This window comes from Neopelma chrysocephalum, unplaced genomic scaffold (genome assembly GCF_003984885.1).
Source record: "Neopelma chrysocephalum unplaced genomic scaffold, ASM398488v2 Primary Assembly neopelma1_99, whole genome shotgun sequence".
NCBI classification, from domain to species: domain Eukaryota; kingdom Metazoa; phylum Chordata; class Aves; order Passeriformes; family Pipridae; genus Neopelma; species Neopelma chrysocephalum.
Window position 1 is genome coordinate 1,106,902 of NW_020897762.1, and position 18,679 is coordinate 1,125,580.

At 46.0% G+C, this 18,679-nt stretch overlaps 1 protein-coding gene across 4 annotated transcripts in view; it reads right to left on the bottom strand.

Annotated features, from left to right (window-relative positions):
• Positions 1-832: 832 nt before the first annotated feature.
• Positions 833-18,679, bottom strand: part of SERTAD2 (SERTA domain containing 2) — a 75,711-nt gene continuing 57,864 nt past the window's right edge. For 2 of the 4 annotated variants that reach the window (XM_027694984.1, XM_027694983.1), the window contains exon 3: positions 833-2,139. In XM_027694984.1, coding sequence (XP_027550785.1) covers positions 1,191-2,135 — 945 coding nt within the window. In that variant the 5' untranslated portion in view covers positions 2,136-2,139 and the 3' untranslated portion in view covers positions 833-1,190. Of the gene's footprint in view, positions 2,140-17,843; positions 18,119-18,241; positions 18,580-18,679 lie in introns of those variants that run through there. The other 2 variants (XM_027694981.1, XM_027694985.1) reach the window with 2 other exon arrangements.

Sequence of the window (18,679 nt, forward strand, 5' to 3'; positions counted from 1 at the left end):
CGTCAGTCAGGAGGATTTCCGGGAGAGGCTGGCTCTCGGTGGGCGATGGGCACGTTGCTCCCTGCCAAAACCGTTCCCAGGAGCTTCAGGTGAGGAAGTGCTGATGTGCCGCCGCGTTGAGGCTCCGTGTCCGGTGGGATGGATGCCCTGGCACAGGGACGCGGGCGGGAGCTGCAGCCACAGCAGCGCTCAGGGACCTCTTTGGGGGAAGTTCCACAACTGTTTCCTGCCAACTGCTTCACATACGTGTTGGAAAAGGACATGGCTCTAAGTTTCAGGAATCACAGTAGTGCGCAGTGGGTACAGCAGGGAGCAAACACTTGTGAAACTCCGACAGAAGCAGCTCCCAGCCCTTTCTTAAAGCACTTTTTTTTTTGTTTGCATTCAGGGAAACCGACTGCAGGCTTATTTGATCCAATTTTCTCTTTGCACCATACACATATAAAACATTACAACTCTGTATAAAAGTACAAGTGGTTCTTGTACATCTGAATTATGCAGGAACTATGTGAGCAAATCCTATCAAAATAGCTATTTTTTGTGTGTATAAACAGCATTTGTTTTTAGAAAAAACAATATCATAAACTGCAGAATCTGTACAAAAATATAAAATAAATTTGGGCAGCAGTTTCTAAACAGCCATGTAAATGCAACACTTAAAGAGGAGCAGGTTAATGCCTCCAAAAGGCTGAATTGCTAAAGTCAACCTATACAGGGCTAAAATGGTATTGAGATTATCTAAATAATAAAATTTTTTACCTCTTGCAATAAAACTTATAGAAAAAATAGACAAGTATGCACATGCAATTTACAGCTTTCCCCAACATAATCCTTGTGCTTAGCTTTCACCTTTTTTTTTCCTTTTTTTTTTTTTGTAATAACATAACATTGTCTACAATACATATTCTTTCCTATACCAGGATATTCGGTCTTCCTTGAGGAACCACTTTAAAAAAAATACATTAGAAGTGGTCATACATGGATGAAGGCACTCCAACTCTGCTCGAAGCAAAAACTAGTGTGATCCTTTTCTTTTCAAAAAAGGCAAGCAAGGATGCATGCACAGTGCTGTGAATTGGGGCTGGGAGGAACTATGGAAATACTACCAAGTGTATATACTGGTACTTAAAATAAAAAACAAAACAAAACAAAACAAAACAAAAAAAAGAAGTTGCTATATTTCTAATATTTTAAGACCCAACAAGCACCTCCATGATGTGATCCAGTTCTGTGAGATCCATTTTGAAAGGCTGATTTGGAGTTACTGGCTGACTGCTGTACGGAGCGAGAGTTTTTAGGAGCTCATCTGCTGAGACAGGAGCCATTTTTGAGGCAGCCCCCGTGGCAGATGTGCAGGGGTCAAAATCATACATGGACGTATCAATGTCAGCGAACAGAATGTCATCCAGGGTCAAGTCTGTGAGGAAACCTGTGGAAGCTGTGATCTCAAAGTTGCCAGGTAGAGAGTCCATGAGTTTGGATTCAGCCGTTCTGCTCTCCGGGAGGCCCTCGGGCTTGTGGATGTTGGACTCGCTGGGATGGGCTTTAGAGTCATCGGCTGCTGTTTCGGCTGCTACTGCCTCTGCGGAGGTAGGTGCTGGACAAAGCTCCTCGATTTCATCCAAGGCTGAGGAGAAGCTGTCCTTTACTGGTTGGAGAGCGGGAGGTGGTGGTTTTGTCGGACCATCGTGCTGGACAGTCGGGGAAGTGCAAAAAGTGTCGTCCTCGAGCAAAGAGGCTGGGGTGAGGCAGGATTCCAGGGGCATAGTGCTTACGAAGTCAGTGGGGAGCAGGGGCTGGGAGGCGAGGTGGCTGAACGCCGGCTGGGCCTCGCGGAAGTTGTCGCTGAGAGGGTCGGCAGGCTGGGAAGCGGTCACAAACATGGGCCTCAAGCTGCCTTCTTGTTTGAGTTCTTCCTGGATTCGCCTCAACATGTTGTTAATTAAAACTGTCTTTTGCAAGCTTGGCTCGGTTAATGGCCTGTGGTTATAAAGTTTCATAAGGGAAATGTTGAAGATAGTCTGACGCTGTAAGGTGTAAGACACCTTAGAGGGACCGTCAGTGGGAGACACCACTTTGCCTTCCAACCCATCTTCATGCTCGTCAAACTTCCGCTTTCCTCCTTTCCCCAACATATATCTGAAAGGAAAGAGAGGAGACCCATGAAGACAGCAAAGCCCAGTGCCACACTGTCCACACAAATAACTCAGTCTTGGCCCACAGCAGCGTGATGAGGAAGCAGAAGCCGCCTTAACGCAGTGCCCTGGTCTATCCTGTTTCGGCGTTGGCTATGCTGGTAAATTCCAAGCAGGGATTCAAACAGCATCTCTAATACTCAAGATATTGCATGCTTAGCAGCAAATTTCCCTCTTGCACAAATTATGGTCCCCAAATATCTGCACAGAGGTGCACAGGCTACAGATACTGTACTGAACGTTTGTTTATGTTTCCTGACCGATGCAGTGCTATGCCTGGGAACACAAACTTAAAGCACCAAGGTTCTTACAATGAATTTCCTTTATTATTCAAAAGCTTGCTCACGGGGGAAGGGAAGCAAGGCTCAAGCAATTGTATATTAAGAGAAACCTTCCCAGAGAAGTTGGGAGATCCAGCCCTTCGGTACACCAGGATATACGCATATGGGTTTATTTAACTGATCGCCTAAGGACTGAACAACCAGAGCAGGAAATGCAGTTATTGCACTCAGAATTAGATAAATTACAGATAAAGAAGAAGATCTGTCAAGTCTTTTAGTCTAATCCCCAAGATCACTCTCTGCACTACACTCTGCTGTTGGTCAGATGGCAGATTTTGAAGGAAACAAAGGGGATTTTACCAAACTTGCCCCGCATTATAAATAATTTCTGAGCTAAGATTAAGTAGGGCAGTTCAATCCCCAGTGCTATCTCTTCCAGGATGTTTCACAGCGCCTGGAAATGCTCCTCTACACAGGACAGCCCCAACCTCATTTTGTCACCATTATTTTTGTGACATGAACATCCCCCCAAATGCAGATGAATGAAGGAATTGCTGTGTTGTGACAATAGCATGATCTGACATTCTCCTCTCTCATTTTCCCAGGTAGAGTGGTGAGGTGCTGGAGCCCTAAACCACTCACTCTTTTAATAGGATCACAGGCAGCTCCCTGTTCATTTTAACGTGTTTAACATTTTAGCTCTCTGTTTAACAAAACTCTAATAAAATGGCATGAAGATTTCTGCCTTGTTTAAAAAAAAAAAGTAGAAGAGGCTTTTCAGCCACAGCTACCCAGAAAGAAGCTGCAACAGCAATACAGACTTTTACCCCAAACCTGACTCCCCTCATATAATGTATCTACCGTCTAGGAGACAAAATTCACCTTCCTTGTTTGAGTACAATTCCCAATTCTCCCAGTGGGATTGGTGCCTGTGAAATGACTGCACCAGGCAGGTCTACCACCAGTTTGATGGTCATACACCAGTTCTGCAGACAGACCACGTAGGTAAGGACTTACAAACATCCCCAAGAATGAATGACAAACATTTAAGAGCAAAGAGGCCTTTGGAAAGCAGGAGAGGGGACAAAAGAAGCCAGAAGAAAAGGGCTTCAGAAAGCATTTGCTGGGTGGTAAATCCGAAATCAGACTGGGTGAAGTGAGCCTCTTCTGGTTAAAAATAAGTCCCAAATCCAGATAATTTTCTAGCATATTATGCAATTAAAAAAAGAAAGGCGGGAGGAGGGAGCAAGCTGAGCAGAGCTGAGGAACAGGTAGGCTGCCATCCAAGCTCCTTGGCCAGCTACCAGCAATTCCCGCGCCTGGAATCTTGGGTGAACAAAACCTCTGAAATTTAGCACTACTGCCGAAGTCTGGTTTTTCTCTGCTCCCTAGTGTCACTTCCACAGACTACTCCAGAGCTGTGCACATGGGTTTGGAGTGTGTGTGTGGGGGCTTTGCTGTTCAAATGTTCATGGTGGACACATTTCCTTCCACTTCGGACAGACAGAGCAAGAAAGGGAGGATCAGGCTAGCAAGAATCGAAACCCCTGCCCAATTCCAGCACGTTTTTAAAGCAGCAAGGCGTTAGGGGAAGAGGTAGCAGTTTTCCATCCCTTCCTGCTTTCTCCTCCCCTTGAAAAAAGGCAGACTCTGTCCTAAAGACATACCGATGCTCGTTCCGCAATACTCTGTTTAAAGAAGACTTTTTAAATGGCTTGGGGACTAGGAGAGTTTTGAAGTTTGTCAGCCTCTGCCAGGAATGTATACAAACATCCACTGTACAAAGCAAACCTTTTGCCCCACGATAAAGAAAACAGCCCAGGCTCCGTTCCCTGTGCTCAGTTATTAATCACTGACAGGCGACATCAGAAGCATTTCGAACGAACCCAATCGAGCCCATTTCCACCCAAAAGTGAGGTGCTGGTAGTTAACACGTTTTTTAAGCTGACCAGTTAAGAGCTATGGCATCATCATTAAGTAAACGCCACGATAACCTCGCTACGTCATTTTCCAGGAAGCTTAGAAATGATTCAAGGTTTCCTGTATGTGTGACTGTCAAGCTTTCGCATCTCACTCGATCTTCACGTCGCTTGATTCAGAGCTTGCCCTTTTAAAAGATAAAATAGATCAGGCAACTCCCAGTTTCACCTACTAGCTTTTCAGCACAACTTTCAGTTTCCTTTTCCCCCACTAATACTCTCTGAGAAGAGGGTTTAACCACTAAAGCACCAAAGCAGGATGCCAGCCTAAGCATGGGGGGGTTTATTCCACCAAGGAGGGGGCTCAACTGAGCACCATTAGACTCTCAGCTTTATAAAGTTTTATTTTATTCCCTTCTCCTCTGGCATGCAAATGGGAATTGCAAAAAATCTTTTCCTCTGGTTTTCATAAGTCACTTTATTCATGCTAAGTGAAGCAAGAAGACAGTATCTTTTTAGACCAACTGATAGAGTTGGTAAAACCAGACATGCTTGTGGGCTTGTAGGTCTTTCTCTGGTTCTTCATAAAGGAATTACATAGTTTCTGACCACAGGACCTTAAGACAGTGTTGCCTGCTTGTTCATTACAGTTCTAACCATCTCTTCACTCCTTCAACCAACAGCATCGCACCTACACTAACTAAAGAGATCAGTTTTGTATGTCTTTAAGATCCTGAACACTAATTTTTTTAAAAAAGGAAGCTGTACAATACCAGCATTTGATCTGAGTCAGTTCTGTTCATCCCAAAAACTTTGCTCCTAGCCTTCCCAGCCAAAGCTCTTGCTGGGAAAATGAAAATGCCAGACTTGCAGATCAGCTTGACCAGAAATCAGTACAAAATGAGCTAAACCTGCACCATACCAAGTGTCAAAAGACAGAGCTGTCCTACCAAGTCATACAGCCCTAACGGGGGCAGCCAGACAACAGCAACCCACCCAAAAGCAAGACTGGACGGGCAGAGATTAAGGGGCACGTGCGTGGAGGGTCTTTCATGCATCTATTTTGGCTGAGCACCAACCTCAGCCAGATGTATTTCTGCTGCATTTTCATCCATCCGCTAAACATCACTTTGAGGTCAAGTGTGAAGAGTTGAGACAGGACGTCGCTTTGTTGTTGTTGTTGTTGTTGTTGTTTTAATAAAGGGTGTTGCAGGGTTTTGGTGTGCAACCTAGTTTTCAATGTTACTTAGGTATGTGGAACCAGAAAGCTGAAGAAAGACAATGAATGGAAAAGTTGCACTTATCTGGGGATTGGGGTGGGGGGAGTTACTTGGAGATCTTCCCCAATATTAATCTACCACTTGGCTCCAGTTCTCAGACTCAGAACCAAAAGCTAAACCATTGTTGCTGAGAAAGATTCAACTTGCTTTTTTGCCCATTTAGGGTGATTGCACGCGCCTCAGCGCCAGAGAAACCCTAGCATTGTTTGGGAGTTGTCTTTTCTTAATTGAAAAACAAAAGTAATATTTTCTTTTTTTTTTCATTTGCATGTCATTTAGCTTCCTTTTATTGGCTCTGCATGCTTTTCAGACAGAGCTGGGAAAAAATGTAGTTGGGGCTCAGCAGAAGAGATAATCAGCCTGGAGCGGATGGTTCTCTGGAGTCGACCATCATCGATTAAACACAGGAAAGCTTGTGCAATGCCTGTGTCTCTGAGCCCACTTAGTGACGAATCCTTGCTCTCTGGAGCACAGAGGTACGTGCACGCTCTGAGAGTATTATATTTATTGATTGTGCTTCGGTTGTTACACCTTGTCACTGCTGGACTATATCTGAAGTCCTTAACAATCGGGAGTTTGGCGCAGAAAAAAAAGCACCAGATTGGTAAAAATTGAAAGGAAAAGTGATTTGGCTCACCAATAATAAAAATAATCTTTAATGTTAATTCTCAAACACTTTTAACAATTAAGTTTTGAATGTCTCTCAAGACTGAGGGCTCTTGGAAATCAATTCTACAATCCACTAGGCTCTCCCTCCTCATCAAGGCAGACAGGAAGGACAAAAAGAAAGAGGAACTGAACCCCAAGAACAGCGGAAAAGGGTTTTGAAGAAGTCATATTTCCACTGATAGATTTACGCCACCCTCTTGGTCAGTGTAGAGGATGAACAGCTGAATAGAGTGAGGTTCACTTTTAGAACCAACACCACGTTGCTCAAAAAGCTAAAAGCACCCAACCCCAGAGTCCACGAGCAATCATTCCTCCCCACGCAGCCAAATGTTGAAAGACAGGTGTGAACCACAGGGGCCTGTGCGAGAAGTGGAGTTTGACGCAGGACCAGTTACTTTCTGAAATCTTGGGTAATTAAAACCACGGGGGGGAAAAAAGGAGAGAAAAAGAAAAAGGCAACTTGGGGAAATTAAAATAAAACGCTACTTCAGACATGTGCATGAAACCCCCAACGAAAGCCCTCAGCACAAAAGCTCCCTATAAAAGCCCCCCAAAATACTATAAGAGTACTGAATTTGCACATTTCATTCCCAAAACAAAGTTTCACACACCTTAAGTGTAAGTGAACCTCACCAGGGTTTCTCAGAGAACCTATCCAGTGAATTATGCAAGTACTTTCTGTGTCACTTCTGGCACATGAAATACAACTTTCCTCCATACCTCACTCTTCATCCTTGAGGGTTCCATTGGCTGTATCCTGGCCCAACAGTAGTCAATGAGTGTTTTGTTACTGACTTCAGCAGAATCAGGATTTGGCACAGATAGCTGCAGGACCAAAATAAAAAGGTCCTTTATGCCAACTGGGTTCAACTGGCAAGACAAGGGCCAGATCCTCTGAGCTAACAGAGTCAGGTTGAGCTGCTGCGAGGTGTTTCAGTGCTGCTAGATCCAGCCTGAGGGACCACCTGAACTTGTAACCCACAACTTCAAAGTATCTGTCCCCTAGAGCTAGGGAGGCAAACTGGTAAACCTCTCTCCCCATCCCCAAGGTCACAGCAGAGAGAGAGAGAGAAAGAAAGAGAGAGAGAGAGAGAGAGAGAGAGATATCTCTGGAAGACCCCTCAGTGCAGGACCATGGGCTCACCCACCACAGAATGATGCTCCTTGGCCTGCAGGATCCTGGCAAGGCAGAGCAAACCTGCCCCAGCAGCTGAGAGCCAGCCTGCCTTCTGAGAGCACTGGCATCCTCCTCCCATTCAAAGTTAGACAGGAAAAGAAACTGCAGAGGGGAAGGCCAGTATAAACCTGGCACCACCTCCCAACCTCACTAAAAAGGAGGAAAAGCTGAACAGCCCAGATGACAAGGTTTAACTCCAGGACTGGAGCGAATAAGCAGCATGGACTTTCAGAGGCGACAGCCACAGCACCACGAAAATCACCCCTCCTCGGGGATTTCATCTGTTGACACCGGAGTCTTTAAATCCTGGCACGGCAGCATCCCCGGGAGCTGGGACAGCGGAGCTGGGACAGCGTGTACCACGCAGTGCCGCACGGCCACGCTCCCGGTGCTGCAGCTGGCTCACACTGTGTACACACACACTGGCCAGGGCTGGGGGGGGGCATCCTTCTTCTTCTACAGCAAGGCTGTTCCTCGGGATCTGATGCAGATTTTACTCATTGGAGTGCACTGCATCCATGTTGCCTGGCTAGAGAGGACTCCTGACAGCTGCTGCCTGGTAAGAATTGGGTCTCACGTCACATGTGAGTTAAAAAACAAATCTCCCAACCCCAGAAGAGAGGTAAGAGGGAATGGAGCTGTGCTGGGGTGTCTGTCCTCACCAGACCCAGTGCTTAGGCATTCCCCATTTACAAGGTTTGGTTTTCCCTGATACATCTTACATTAAGTTTGGCTGCCCCCCACTGCCTTTTTTTTTTAACTGAGTGAGGTTTAATAAGCACTTACAAAACTCCTTTGGAGTATATAAAAAAAATGGCCTCCTGGGTAGCTCTGTGCTTCCAGAGTACAGGGAATTGTTTTTAATGTTTGCAAGCCTTTGCTGCAAGGGTGTCAGTGCCAGCAGTGACTGTGAATGGCAGGTATTTCTCATGTGTATTTTACAGGGACCCAACTCTTCCCATCTCCTGTGGTGGTGGGTAAACCTCGGCTCTTCCAGAAGAAACAGAGAGGCAAGTAAAGCTCCTTAGCAGCTCACTCCTGCATTTAGCAAGAAAGGCAGCTTCCCTCTCCCTACACAGACTTAGCCCCCTGCTTTAGATGCCTATGAGTGAAGACTGTGGGGAGGACAAGCTGAGAGACAGGGTCTTCTTTAGTCTCAAGTTAAAATCAAAATAAGAAGGAAAACCACTGTGGGTGACTCTCAGATGCTAATCTAAGTAGGAATTAGTTAAGGACTGTGCAGGGAGACCTCTGAGCTTCCTCTGTTGACTCCTGTTTGCCAGACTCTCATTTGAGAAGCATCTGAAGTCGTGCAGGTCTTGTGGGGTTTGACTTTGATACTCAGAGCTTGGACTCCCCAGGTCCCCGAAGGAGTGTCCACGTTAATCAGAAAGTAAGGTGAAGCCTTCCCTAGCAAATAAGCAATGCAATTATAAAGCCAGTCAATAGTGTAACGCCAGCCAACGTGTTCCAGCGATATTTTGAAACTGTAATCTGATCCTACTGTTTCCATCCTCGTGCCTTGCCTGCTCTCCCTTGTTGCATACTGTACTATTTGAGGCCCAGAGGGCAAAGCAAGCTCTTGCTGTTTGTTCATGATCAGAAACTGCATTTGGAGCGAGAGCTCTGCGTGCGCCGCCCACACCACTTTCTTGATAGTTTCTTAAACTTCCAGCTGCTGAAGCCCTGCTAGAAGGCTCTGCAAAACAATCAAAAAACACAAACTCCACTCCTGCCTTCAGTTTCCAGCTCCTTTTCACCATGCTAAAAAAAAGGCAAAGCCGCAGTCTAAGGCGATCTCCGACTCTGCAGTGTGTTAAAGTCTTGCAGGAAACATATGCTGCTATTAAATTGGAAACAGTTTCTAATGCTGTCAGTTTGCTAAATGTAACATGTTCCCCTGGAAGAAGTGGAGCAGTTTAAATGTTTTTGACTAACTGCACACATCCAAACAGAGTATGTCTGATAAAGCTGCAATGGGCTCCAATAAATATAGCTTAGAATAAATTACTGCCTCATTAAGTAATTGTTTGGAAAAAGGACAGCAGGTTTTCTAGATTACAGCCGTGTTATTAAGGGTGTTTATAATATTAGGAATTCTATCAGGGTAGCAGAACTTAATGCAAGTTTAAATCAGAGGAGCACTTGTTAGCTCGTTAAAGCATTAAAGACTACCCTGGCACAACTAGAAGGTGAACAAGACTGCACAGGTTTTGTGCATGGAAAGTTAGCAAGGCACATGCAAACCACTTGAGGCTGAAGGCAAGAGTAAAACCCTCAGCAACTCTGACAATTCCTTTTCAGTACGAAGCAAGAGGGGGGATATAGATGGGTAACACACCAGGGCTAAAAAACATTTATTCAAAATCGGCTTTATTCACGTACAGGAAGGCAGCTGTCTTTATTGGAAATAAAAAAAGAACAGGTTTGGATTGCCCAGCAGAACTAATTTCTGTCTCAAAGATCTCAGAGCCAAAATGTCAATTCTCACATGTTCTGCTTCAGACAGGACTTCCCATGAGCATCCTCACAATAGCACCCAAAAGATGCAAACAAGCCCCCAACCTGCCCTCTTTTGGTCTTGTCCTTAACGGGAAGCTTTATGAAACAAGCTCTCTATGATTCCTAATGCTGCCTCAGCTCTTCACAGGCCTGGTGCAGACACGGCCCTGCTGACCACCAACCCAGGCAGCACCTGCTTTGAGGCAGATCAGAGTGGAGGAGTCCCCCCTTCCCATACCAGGAGCTCCTTTGTTAAGGGCAGTTACTGAGGGGAAAGGGATTTTCAACAACATGGCAAAGCTGCCCTCGCCTTGGGTCATCTCTGTGCCAAATCTTCCCCAGAACGGCTGCACATTCCGTCACAGTGCCCATGCCACCACACAGGAGCCTCCTCCCCAAGGTTCAGCTTAGCTGAGACTCTGGGCTTCAAAGAACCACCAAAAGAAGTCCAGGCGAGGTTATTCTGAAATTTGGGTCTCCATGTGGCAGTGTTAAGGCAGCAGCCAGGCCTGCCAAGTGTGAATCAAGTTCTATTGTGCTGTGTACACACGGGCTCAGCGGCTCTCTGCCGGTATCAAAAGCTCAAGGACTGGGAGCTGCTTCACACACCTGGGCATCAGCAGCAGGAAATCAGAGCTGCAGTCAAGCAAACCAGGCACAGCACAGCCAGATCCTCTGACTTTACTACATGATTAGCTGATTATTCAGCAAACTCTGCTTGTTGTCACCCAAAAAATATGCAAGGGCTTCTATGCACAAGCCTCCCTGGGATCGGCCAAGCAGCTCCTCCTGGCTCCACATCACATCACTGTTTCTTTCCCCAAGTGTGCCACTCTGGGCTCTCCTTGCATGGAAGCAGGAGATGCTGGTCTCACGAGCAAGGCCATAGCATGATGAATTCCCCCATCCGTGGACGAGGAGCCATGCCAGAGCCAGTGCACACAGCTCCGTGCTGGGGAGAACCAGACCCATCGTCTCTTCCAGAGGTGGAGCAGCAGCAATTAAGATGGCTGTGTACTGCTCCAGGGCCCAGTTCAGCCCAGGGCTGACTGCCTTCCACTCCTCCCCATTGCAGAGCCAGCAGGCACCAGCAGAGTGAAAAGTGCTGGCTAAAAAAGAGACACCACACTTGTAAATTAAATTCAAAAGCAATCTGAAAGAGTTAGAACAGCCACCAGAAAGTGACACAGGCTAGGAAACACCAACACACACACACACACACACACACACTCTCCCTTTTCACTGCTAAAATTACACGCCTGTAATGACAAGATGCTACTGGTCAGACTGTGAGGGAGAATGATGAAATAGCCAGCCCGGCTGTACCTCCCTCCTCCCCTGCACTGTCGCACGGAACAATGGATTACGGCAACGTTGTGTTGCATTGTACAAGACATCTCCATTGGCACGTGTATGTCACGGGCCAGCTGATATTTTTAGCAATTGTAGACCCATCTTCACTGGATGTGCACAATTCCCACAAAGGTTAATGAGGATTGTGTGTGCATCCAAGAGAGACGAGACCCCTTTGTGCATAATAAAGGGAGAGAGAGTTTTTCTCACCTATGTATAATTACTTTGTCTGAATCCTATCACAGCATCTTTTTCCCCAAAGGTACCTTGTTTTTCCCCCTTGTCACAGACCCTTAATAAACACATGGGGGAAAAACAATACCCACACTACTGTGGAAAGAACTGAATGATTTGCCAAAAAGTAGGTTATTGCTCTGAAAACAGTGTTGAATAAATTATCACAGTCAAACTGAAAAGCAGCGAATGGCAGGAGGGAAGAAGGAGGAAAAAAAAAACCACCTCTGAAGAGATATATACTGCAAAATGCACCATACATCCCCGCAATGACAAGTCATTTTAGCTGCAGATTTTATTTGCTAACCAGTTTCTCACTACTGAGAGTTAGAAGAGGAGAAAAGAAAGGTGTTTCCCTGGAATTTTTTATAGTAGCTATAACAGCAAATGTGTTGTTTTCAACATTTTTGCTTAAATGAAAGGAACACAGTCCTGTAAACAAGTATATTCTGTGAAAAAGCACCCACTCACCCCACAACTTTCTCTTAAAGAGGTGAAAAAGCTGTTGAACATTTCTCTACCACCAGTGAAAACAAAACAAACAAAAAAAAAGGTAGTTAAAGTTTGACATGAAAGTTTGCTAAGATGGTGTTAAATGATGTTAACACTGATAATAACACTGGCCTTTCAATCTAGTGTACTAAAGCTCTTGCATTTGTTGAAATACAGCATATGTTTTCATGTCCTATGAAGGAGCCTTCTGAAAACTGATTAAAGGGAACTTTGGCCAGCCTTGAACTATTCTCAACCTGTAATAGCTATGAGTTCGAGAGGAAAGACATTCCATTTTTCATGACACCTGCTTGATTTCACAATAAAAACTACTACACAAAAGTGATGCTCTTTAAAACAGCCACCACGGAATCCATGTAATTTCTGTGTATAGCAATTTAAACATTTTCAAGTAAGTCATTTAAGCTTAGATGGGGACACCCTTTAAAGAGCATATTTTGACAACATGTGTATTAAATCTGTATTTCGAAGCATGCTTAGTACAGGTCAATTATCATGGAACAAACAAACTTAACCACAAAATAAGCCTTTGGAAATTGGGAGTGGAAAACACAGAGGGAGAACAGCTCAGGTAACTGAATGTCCTGGACTTCATATTCAGTCAGGCACAACCCCATTCACCTCACCCAAGATAGTATTACACTGATTTTCCCCACAATTAAAAGAAAAGTCCTTGCCCAAGCACATATGTATCACATATGTTCCCCTGCCTGCAAGGGGAAGCAGAGCAGGGACAGGAAGCTTGACATTGTGTGTTACACACACAGAAAATATTCTCCTCTCCTCTATTCATTCACAAGTTATTTGTGGAACACTTTAGTTAGGGGAGGAAGGGGTTGTTTAGAAGAGCCAGTTTTGCCAAACAGATGGGACAGGAGGGTAAGGGGGAGACAGTGAGCCAGATCACAGGAGGGTAACCTAAGCAGGTTATTGTACCCCTGGGACAGCCAGCACCAAAGTACCTCAGTCAAAATCCCTCCGACCGCAGCACAGACTACAAAAGCCCGGGGCCCTCCTTCAACATAGGGCCAGGCACAAGAACTGACCAGCAACAAATCACACCATGTCAAAAATGCTGAAATAAAGGGGTTTCTCACACATGAACACTGGGAAAGCAAAATGTTACCAGTGTTTAAAAAACAAAAAAAACCAAAAAAAACAACAACCAAAAAAACGAAAACCCACTGTGGTTTGCACAGAATGCCAGTCTCCTATCTTGATGAAACGTGTATTTTAAAAATACTCAAATGATATGCATGCACGTGTGCATGTACCTACTAAACCCTTTTTCCAAGGGAGAAAAAAGTGCCTGTAAAAACACATGAAAAGTAAAGTTTGTGGAGGCACCGGAAGATGATGATGTATTACTGAATTAGGATTTAAAACTTCATTTTGCAGCTACCTGAAGTTAAGACAAAGCTGCCTTTAGGCATCTCAAACTAGTCAGACCTGCTATAGCAGTTGCACAGTCTGCTTCAAATATGCCCTCCACGCTCCTTTCAACCTCCACCCCAACATATATCCGCATAGTTTACCTCCAGTCATGGGTGGTTCTTTCTATAGTGCAGTTCACTCAACCTTATTGCCTGCCTGGCACAACAGAAAGAGTTGTTTTAAGACTAATGTTACAGGCTACTGCAAGAAACTGTAAGAAACCAGCCATAATAATTGCTACATTTCCATTAAAGGTGGGTCTGTATCAAACAGTACACGGGTTTCTGGAGGGGAATGGAAAATCTAGGATCAAGAAAACAGTTTTAATTGTTACAGATCATCTGAGCATGTTATAGGGCGAGTTTAGATCTTTCCACCAATTCAGGGTTCCTTTGAAAAGGGAACTTCTTTTTTCTGCTACTTCCATATGCTGCCCAGTTAAAAAAAAAAAATTTAAAAGAAAACAACCCACATTTGCACTTTTCTCTTTGTATTCTACTACATTAGGAATACAATTTTTATTCTAAATTCACTGGAAACAAGCTGTCAGATGAAATCCAATACATTTTAATGGTGTGAATGCAAAGTAAACAGGCTTTGGCTCCTAATAATAACACAGACTGAGACTCAAGTCATTCAGTGCCACTTAAAACTCAATTCCAGAGTGATATTAAGGAGAAATTCCTCTCTAAGACCACTGCTCTTCAAAATACTGATCATGTTATACAGGTTGTGAACTTCAGTCACTATAGGGTAACACCTATGATTTTATGCACCAAACAGAGGAGAGTACTGAACCAGGCCCCTCATTTGGAAGGACAGTGGTCTGAACTTACCTAAAGCAAGACTCTGGGCATGGTTTTACTATCGCTGCAGCAGCATGAATCCACAGTCATTTTGATGTGGTGGTGGCTGCTGTCTCACCTGAGCTAGCTGAGCCTCCACCCTCAAAGGGACACGTGAAAACCAAAAACTTGCTCTCCGGTGACTTGACAGTTTGGTTTTTGGTCCTTTCAAGCCTTCTTGCTCCTAGTCACAACTTCAAGCCCTATCTGAAGATGTGCCCCTGAAGACTGCCCCAGCTCTCCCTTGGAAATGCCCCTCAAATCAGCTTTTCCCCACCTCGAAAATCCCCTCTGTGCTGGAGGAATCTCCCAGCCAGCACATCTTCACAGCTCCTCCTGGTCACTTTGCAATGACACCCAGCATCTGACACGTTCATCAGGAGCCATCGGTGAAGCAAACGTGGCAGTGCAGTTTCTGTTCTGCACAGTGACACCCCATTTAATACCCTACAGCCTTAAGACAGAGGGCCTGTGACACATCCAGGCCTGTTTCTCCCACTAAACCTCTGCTGTCTCCCAGCCACACATTTGCTTTGGACTTCAGTTTCAGCTTGACTTCAGCACATCAAACAGCAACGTTAGCACAGCATTTACAGGGCTTCCTTTCCCCGCTTGTGTTGAACAGTTCAAGCATTGTTATCTTATTTTTTGTTATAGTGTTTGCCTTGGTAATGCTGAACAAACCTGAAGCTTCCACTACAGCAAACACAAAAATTGACTGTTTATAGAAGAAATAAAGAACTAACACACTTTGAGGGTCTCTCTCCATTTATAGAAAACAGGCAACCTCTTCACGACAGCACAGCTTCCCTGATTGGTGAAAGTTTAGAAATCAAAAGAAGTGGCAGAAAACATGCAATTATATCCCCCTGAAGAAAATGAGTGCTGTACTCAGATTGGCAAACTTCATCTTCCACAAACCATTAATTAGCAGAAGATTCATCAACACTAAAGATCTGTGCTCAGTGCCAACCTGCTTACATTGAAGCTGGACCTTGCTCTCTCCTTTGGAACGCTCCTGATCTTTGGACTTGGTAACTGAAAGCTGCTGTTTCTGGCACTGATTCACGCGCGTGTGCACGTTAAGGAACCACTGCAACCGGAGCTGCCCCCTCGCCAGCCGCTTACACGTATAAAGCTGAGTTAAAAGAAGGTGTCTCTCTCTTGCCATCCAGCCCCTTATAAGAAGTAGATCACCAGAGGACTACTTACACTTTCAAAGTACTGCATTCTCCTTGTTTGACAGATTACACTTTAAGATGTTACATAAAAGCAAAAATAGTCACAAGTATTTTGGATCACCTGTCTAGTGTTAGCACTGCCAGAGATGAACTGTGCCAGGAGTGCTTTACATCAGCGTGAAAAAAGTCAAGAGTTCCTAAAAAAAAAAATGTTTTCCCTATGAAATATTTATTGAAAAAATAAAAGCAGCTAGCGTAAATGATGGCAAAACCCTTCAAACTAGATATCGCATAAAATGTGCTGTACTTCATGGAGACTAAAGCAAAAATAATTTTAGAATATGAAATTTGAGGTTTTCCTCGCTATTAGGACATTATCTCAAACTCCTTGATGCCTCTCAGGCAGACAACTCAAACACCTGGAATACTTATTATTTCCACCAAAACACTGCAAAACTCATTATTTCATCTTTCCCATTAAAAAAAAAGCAGGTGTACAAAGGAATACAATTACAACTCTTAATAAAACAGCACCAACAGATGTATTTAATGCTCTTTAAGACTGCTTCATCTGCAGACAAAACTTGAAGGACCTATGGCTATCAAGTTTCTTTTCGTTTGCTTTCAATCAGCTTCAGAGGAAAAGAAATCAGCTTGACACAAAAATCAAAGTGGTGTTTTAATATGCACAAAGTCTAGCTCCATTCCTTAGCAGTCCAATCCAGTTCCTGCAGAAAAGGAGTGGGTGGTTTTTGCTACCAACTTAAATGGAAGCAGGATCAGTCAGGAAAGGAGGAATATCTCCAGCTGTTACATTAGATGCTGCAATACTAGCCTGGACAATGGAACTATTCCCAAGGACATGCTCTCAGATACCTGTCTGGCAGCACAAACTGCTAATCCTCCACCTATCTCTACCACCACCACTAGTTCATTATGTTAAATCAGATTCCAAAGATACCATCTTATTATGTAAAAATGTACACATTTTAAGTTCAACCAGAGAGGGCTACTTTCAATTTACCCTGCTAAATCAACTGGCTAATTTCTACATCAAGAGAAGTACAAGCAGCAACAATTTTTAAGAAAACACAGTTCATTTTTATGGCTTGTTTCACCACGTGAAAGCTTCCTGTGCACTTGGATGCAAACTGAGGTGCCTCTGTCAATTTTGTACCCTGTGAGAAGTCCGTAAGACACGGGCACCTTCATTTGTGCAGATGAACCCCTAAAATTATCAGAATAGAAAGGCAGAAAGTCTCGTTTCTACTCACACACGTAAGCAAATGTTTACTCATTTGAGAGACACAAGCATTAAAACTGGTGTTTGGGGTAGCCAAGCCCCCTCCCACCGTTGTTTGAGCAATAGTACATTCTACGGTGGCCAAATCCAGCACCCACTGACGGCAGCGAGAGTCACCCCGATGACTGCACCAGGCACGAGATGAAAAAGCCTGGACTTTCCTGCTCCCGAGAGCTTTGAATCTGTCTGAACACACGCCGCCACACGCAACAGCTCTGGCGTGCTGCACTGAAGTTCGGGTAAAGAAGCTGACAGCCCCCTCCCCGGATGAAGATAAAATGGGCAGATTTGCTTTATTTTACACCGGCGGCAGACCCATAGCCGTAAATCAGCCACCAAGGGGCCCACTGGACAGCACACAATCCCCCTCCAAGATTTTTAACAAAAGTGGCCCTGGGTTTTCCAGCTGTGCTTCACAAAATGCAAGAAATGACAGCAGGTAACTGTACTCCTATTTTCATGCTTAAGGAGAACTTATCTTTCCAGATCCCGACATGAGTAAAGCAGCCAACGCTCTAAATCAAAGCGGCATCGCAAAAGACTTTTATTTCAAGCGCTCACCCACCCTGAAGAAAATCCCAATAAATACATTTTTCGCCACCGCTTCCAAAAGATGAACCGCCCTGCCCACAAAAGCCCCCCAAACGCCCGTTTCTCGCGCTGGCGCTGCTCCCAAGGAAGACCCATGAGCGCTATCGCTCAGGGAAAAGACAGGCTAATCCCCTGCCCTACCACCAACCCCTGAAAGGGCCAGGCAGCGGGGCCAGCCGGGTCCTGCCCAGCCATATGTCAGCTCTGCCACAGCGGAGTGAAAGTCTCCCCCAGGCCCCTTTAGCCCTCCCGGCACCACGGCACACACTTCTCGGGGTTCCCTGAAGCCCCCGCTCCTGCTGAGAAAGCGGGGCGAGGCTGCAGCCCCCCGGCTCCGGGGGTCCCCGGCGCACAGGGAGAACTTACCGCGGTGGCGCCGCTTCCCTGGCGTCGGATGGAGCCCGGCTCTGGAAAGCACAACCGGCCGCACTATCGCGGCCGGCACGGCCACCTCGATAAAAAAGTGTATTCCAGTTCCCCGCACCTGCTTCGGCCCGGGATCTCCACGCATCGGCGGGGAAGGGGGCGTATTTTAAGGGCAACTCCGCCGCTCTCCCCTCCTCTGTTCATCTCAGCACGATTCGCCCCCCCTCCCCCGCGGAGGAGAGGGGGAGGATCCCCGCCCCGAGCTCCTCTGCCCAGGCACCAATTTAAAGGTAGAGATAAAACAAGCCCCGATGACTCGGAAAGCCAGAGGGGGGTGTGAGCGGGTGTCGCCGTCCCCTGCCTCCCCACCCCCCCCGCATCCCCCCAGCCCCACTCACCACATGCAGCTCCACCTGAGAACTAAAGCATGGAGAGGGGGAGGTCGGAAACTCTCGCCCTAGAGCAGCTCCATATGTCGCTCCTCGCCGCGCCGCTCCGGGGAGGGGCCGGGTGGGATGCGGAGGAGGAGGAAAAGAGGAGGAGGAGGAGGAAGAGGAGGAGAAGGCAGGAGCAGGCGGCGTGAGGATTTAAGCCTCCGCTCTGCCCCGGCGGCTGCGATCACGCAGCATTATACAATGGAGGAGGAGAAGAAGGAGGGGAAGGAGGAGGAGGAGGAGGCACCAGCCCCGGCTCCCAGCACTTGCCGCCAGCACTGACGACAGGGGCGGCTCCAGCGAGCTCCTCACCCTCCGGACCGCGTCAAAGCTCCGCCTCGGCCCCGGCCTTCCTCCCCCCCCCCCCCCCCCCCCCCCCCCCCCCCCCCCCCCCCCCCCCCC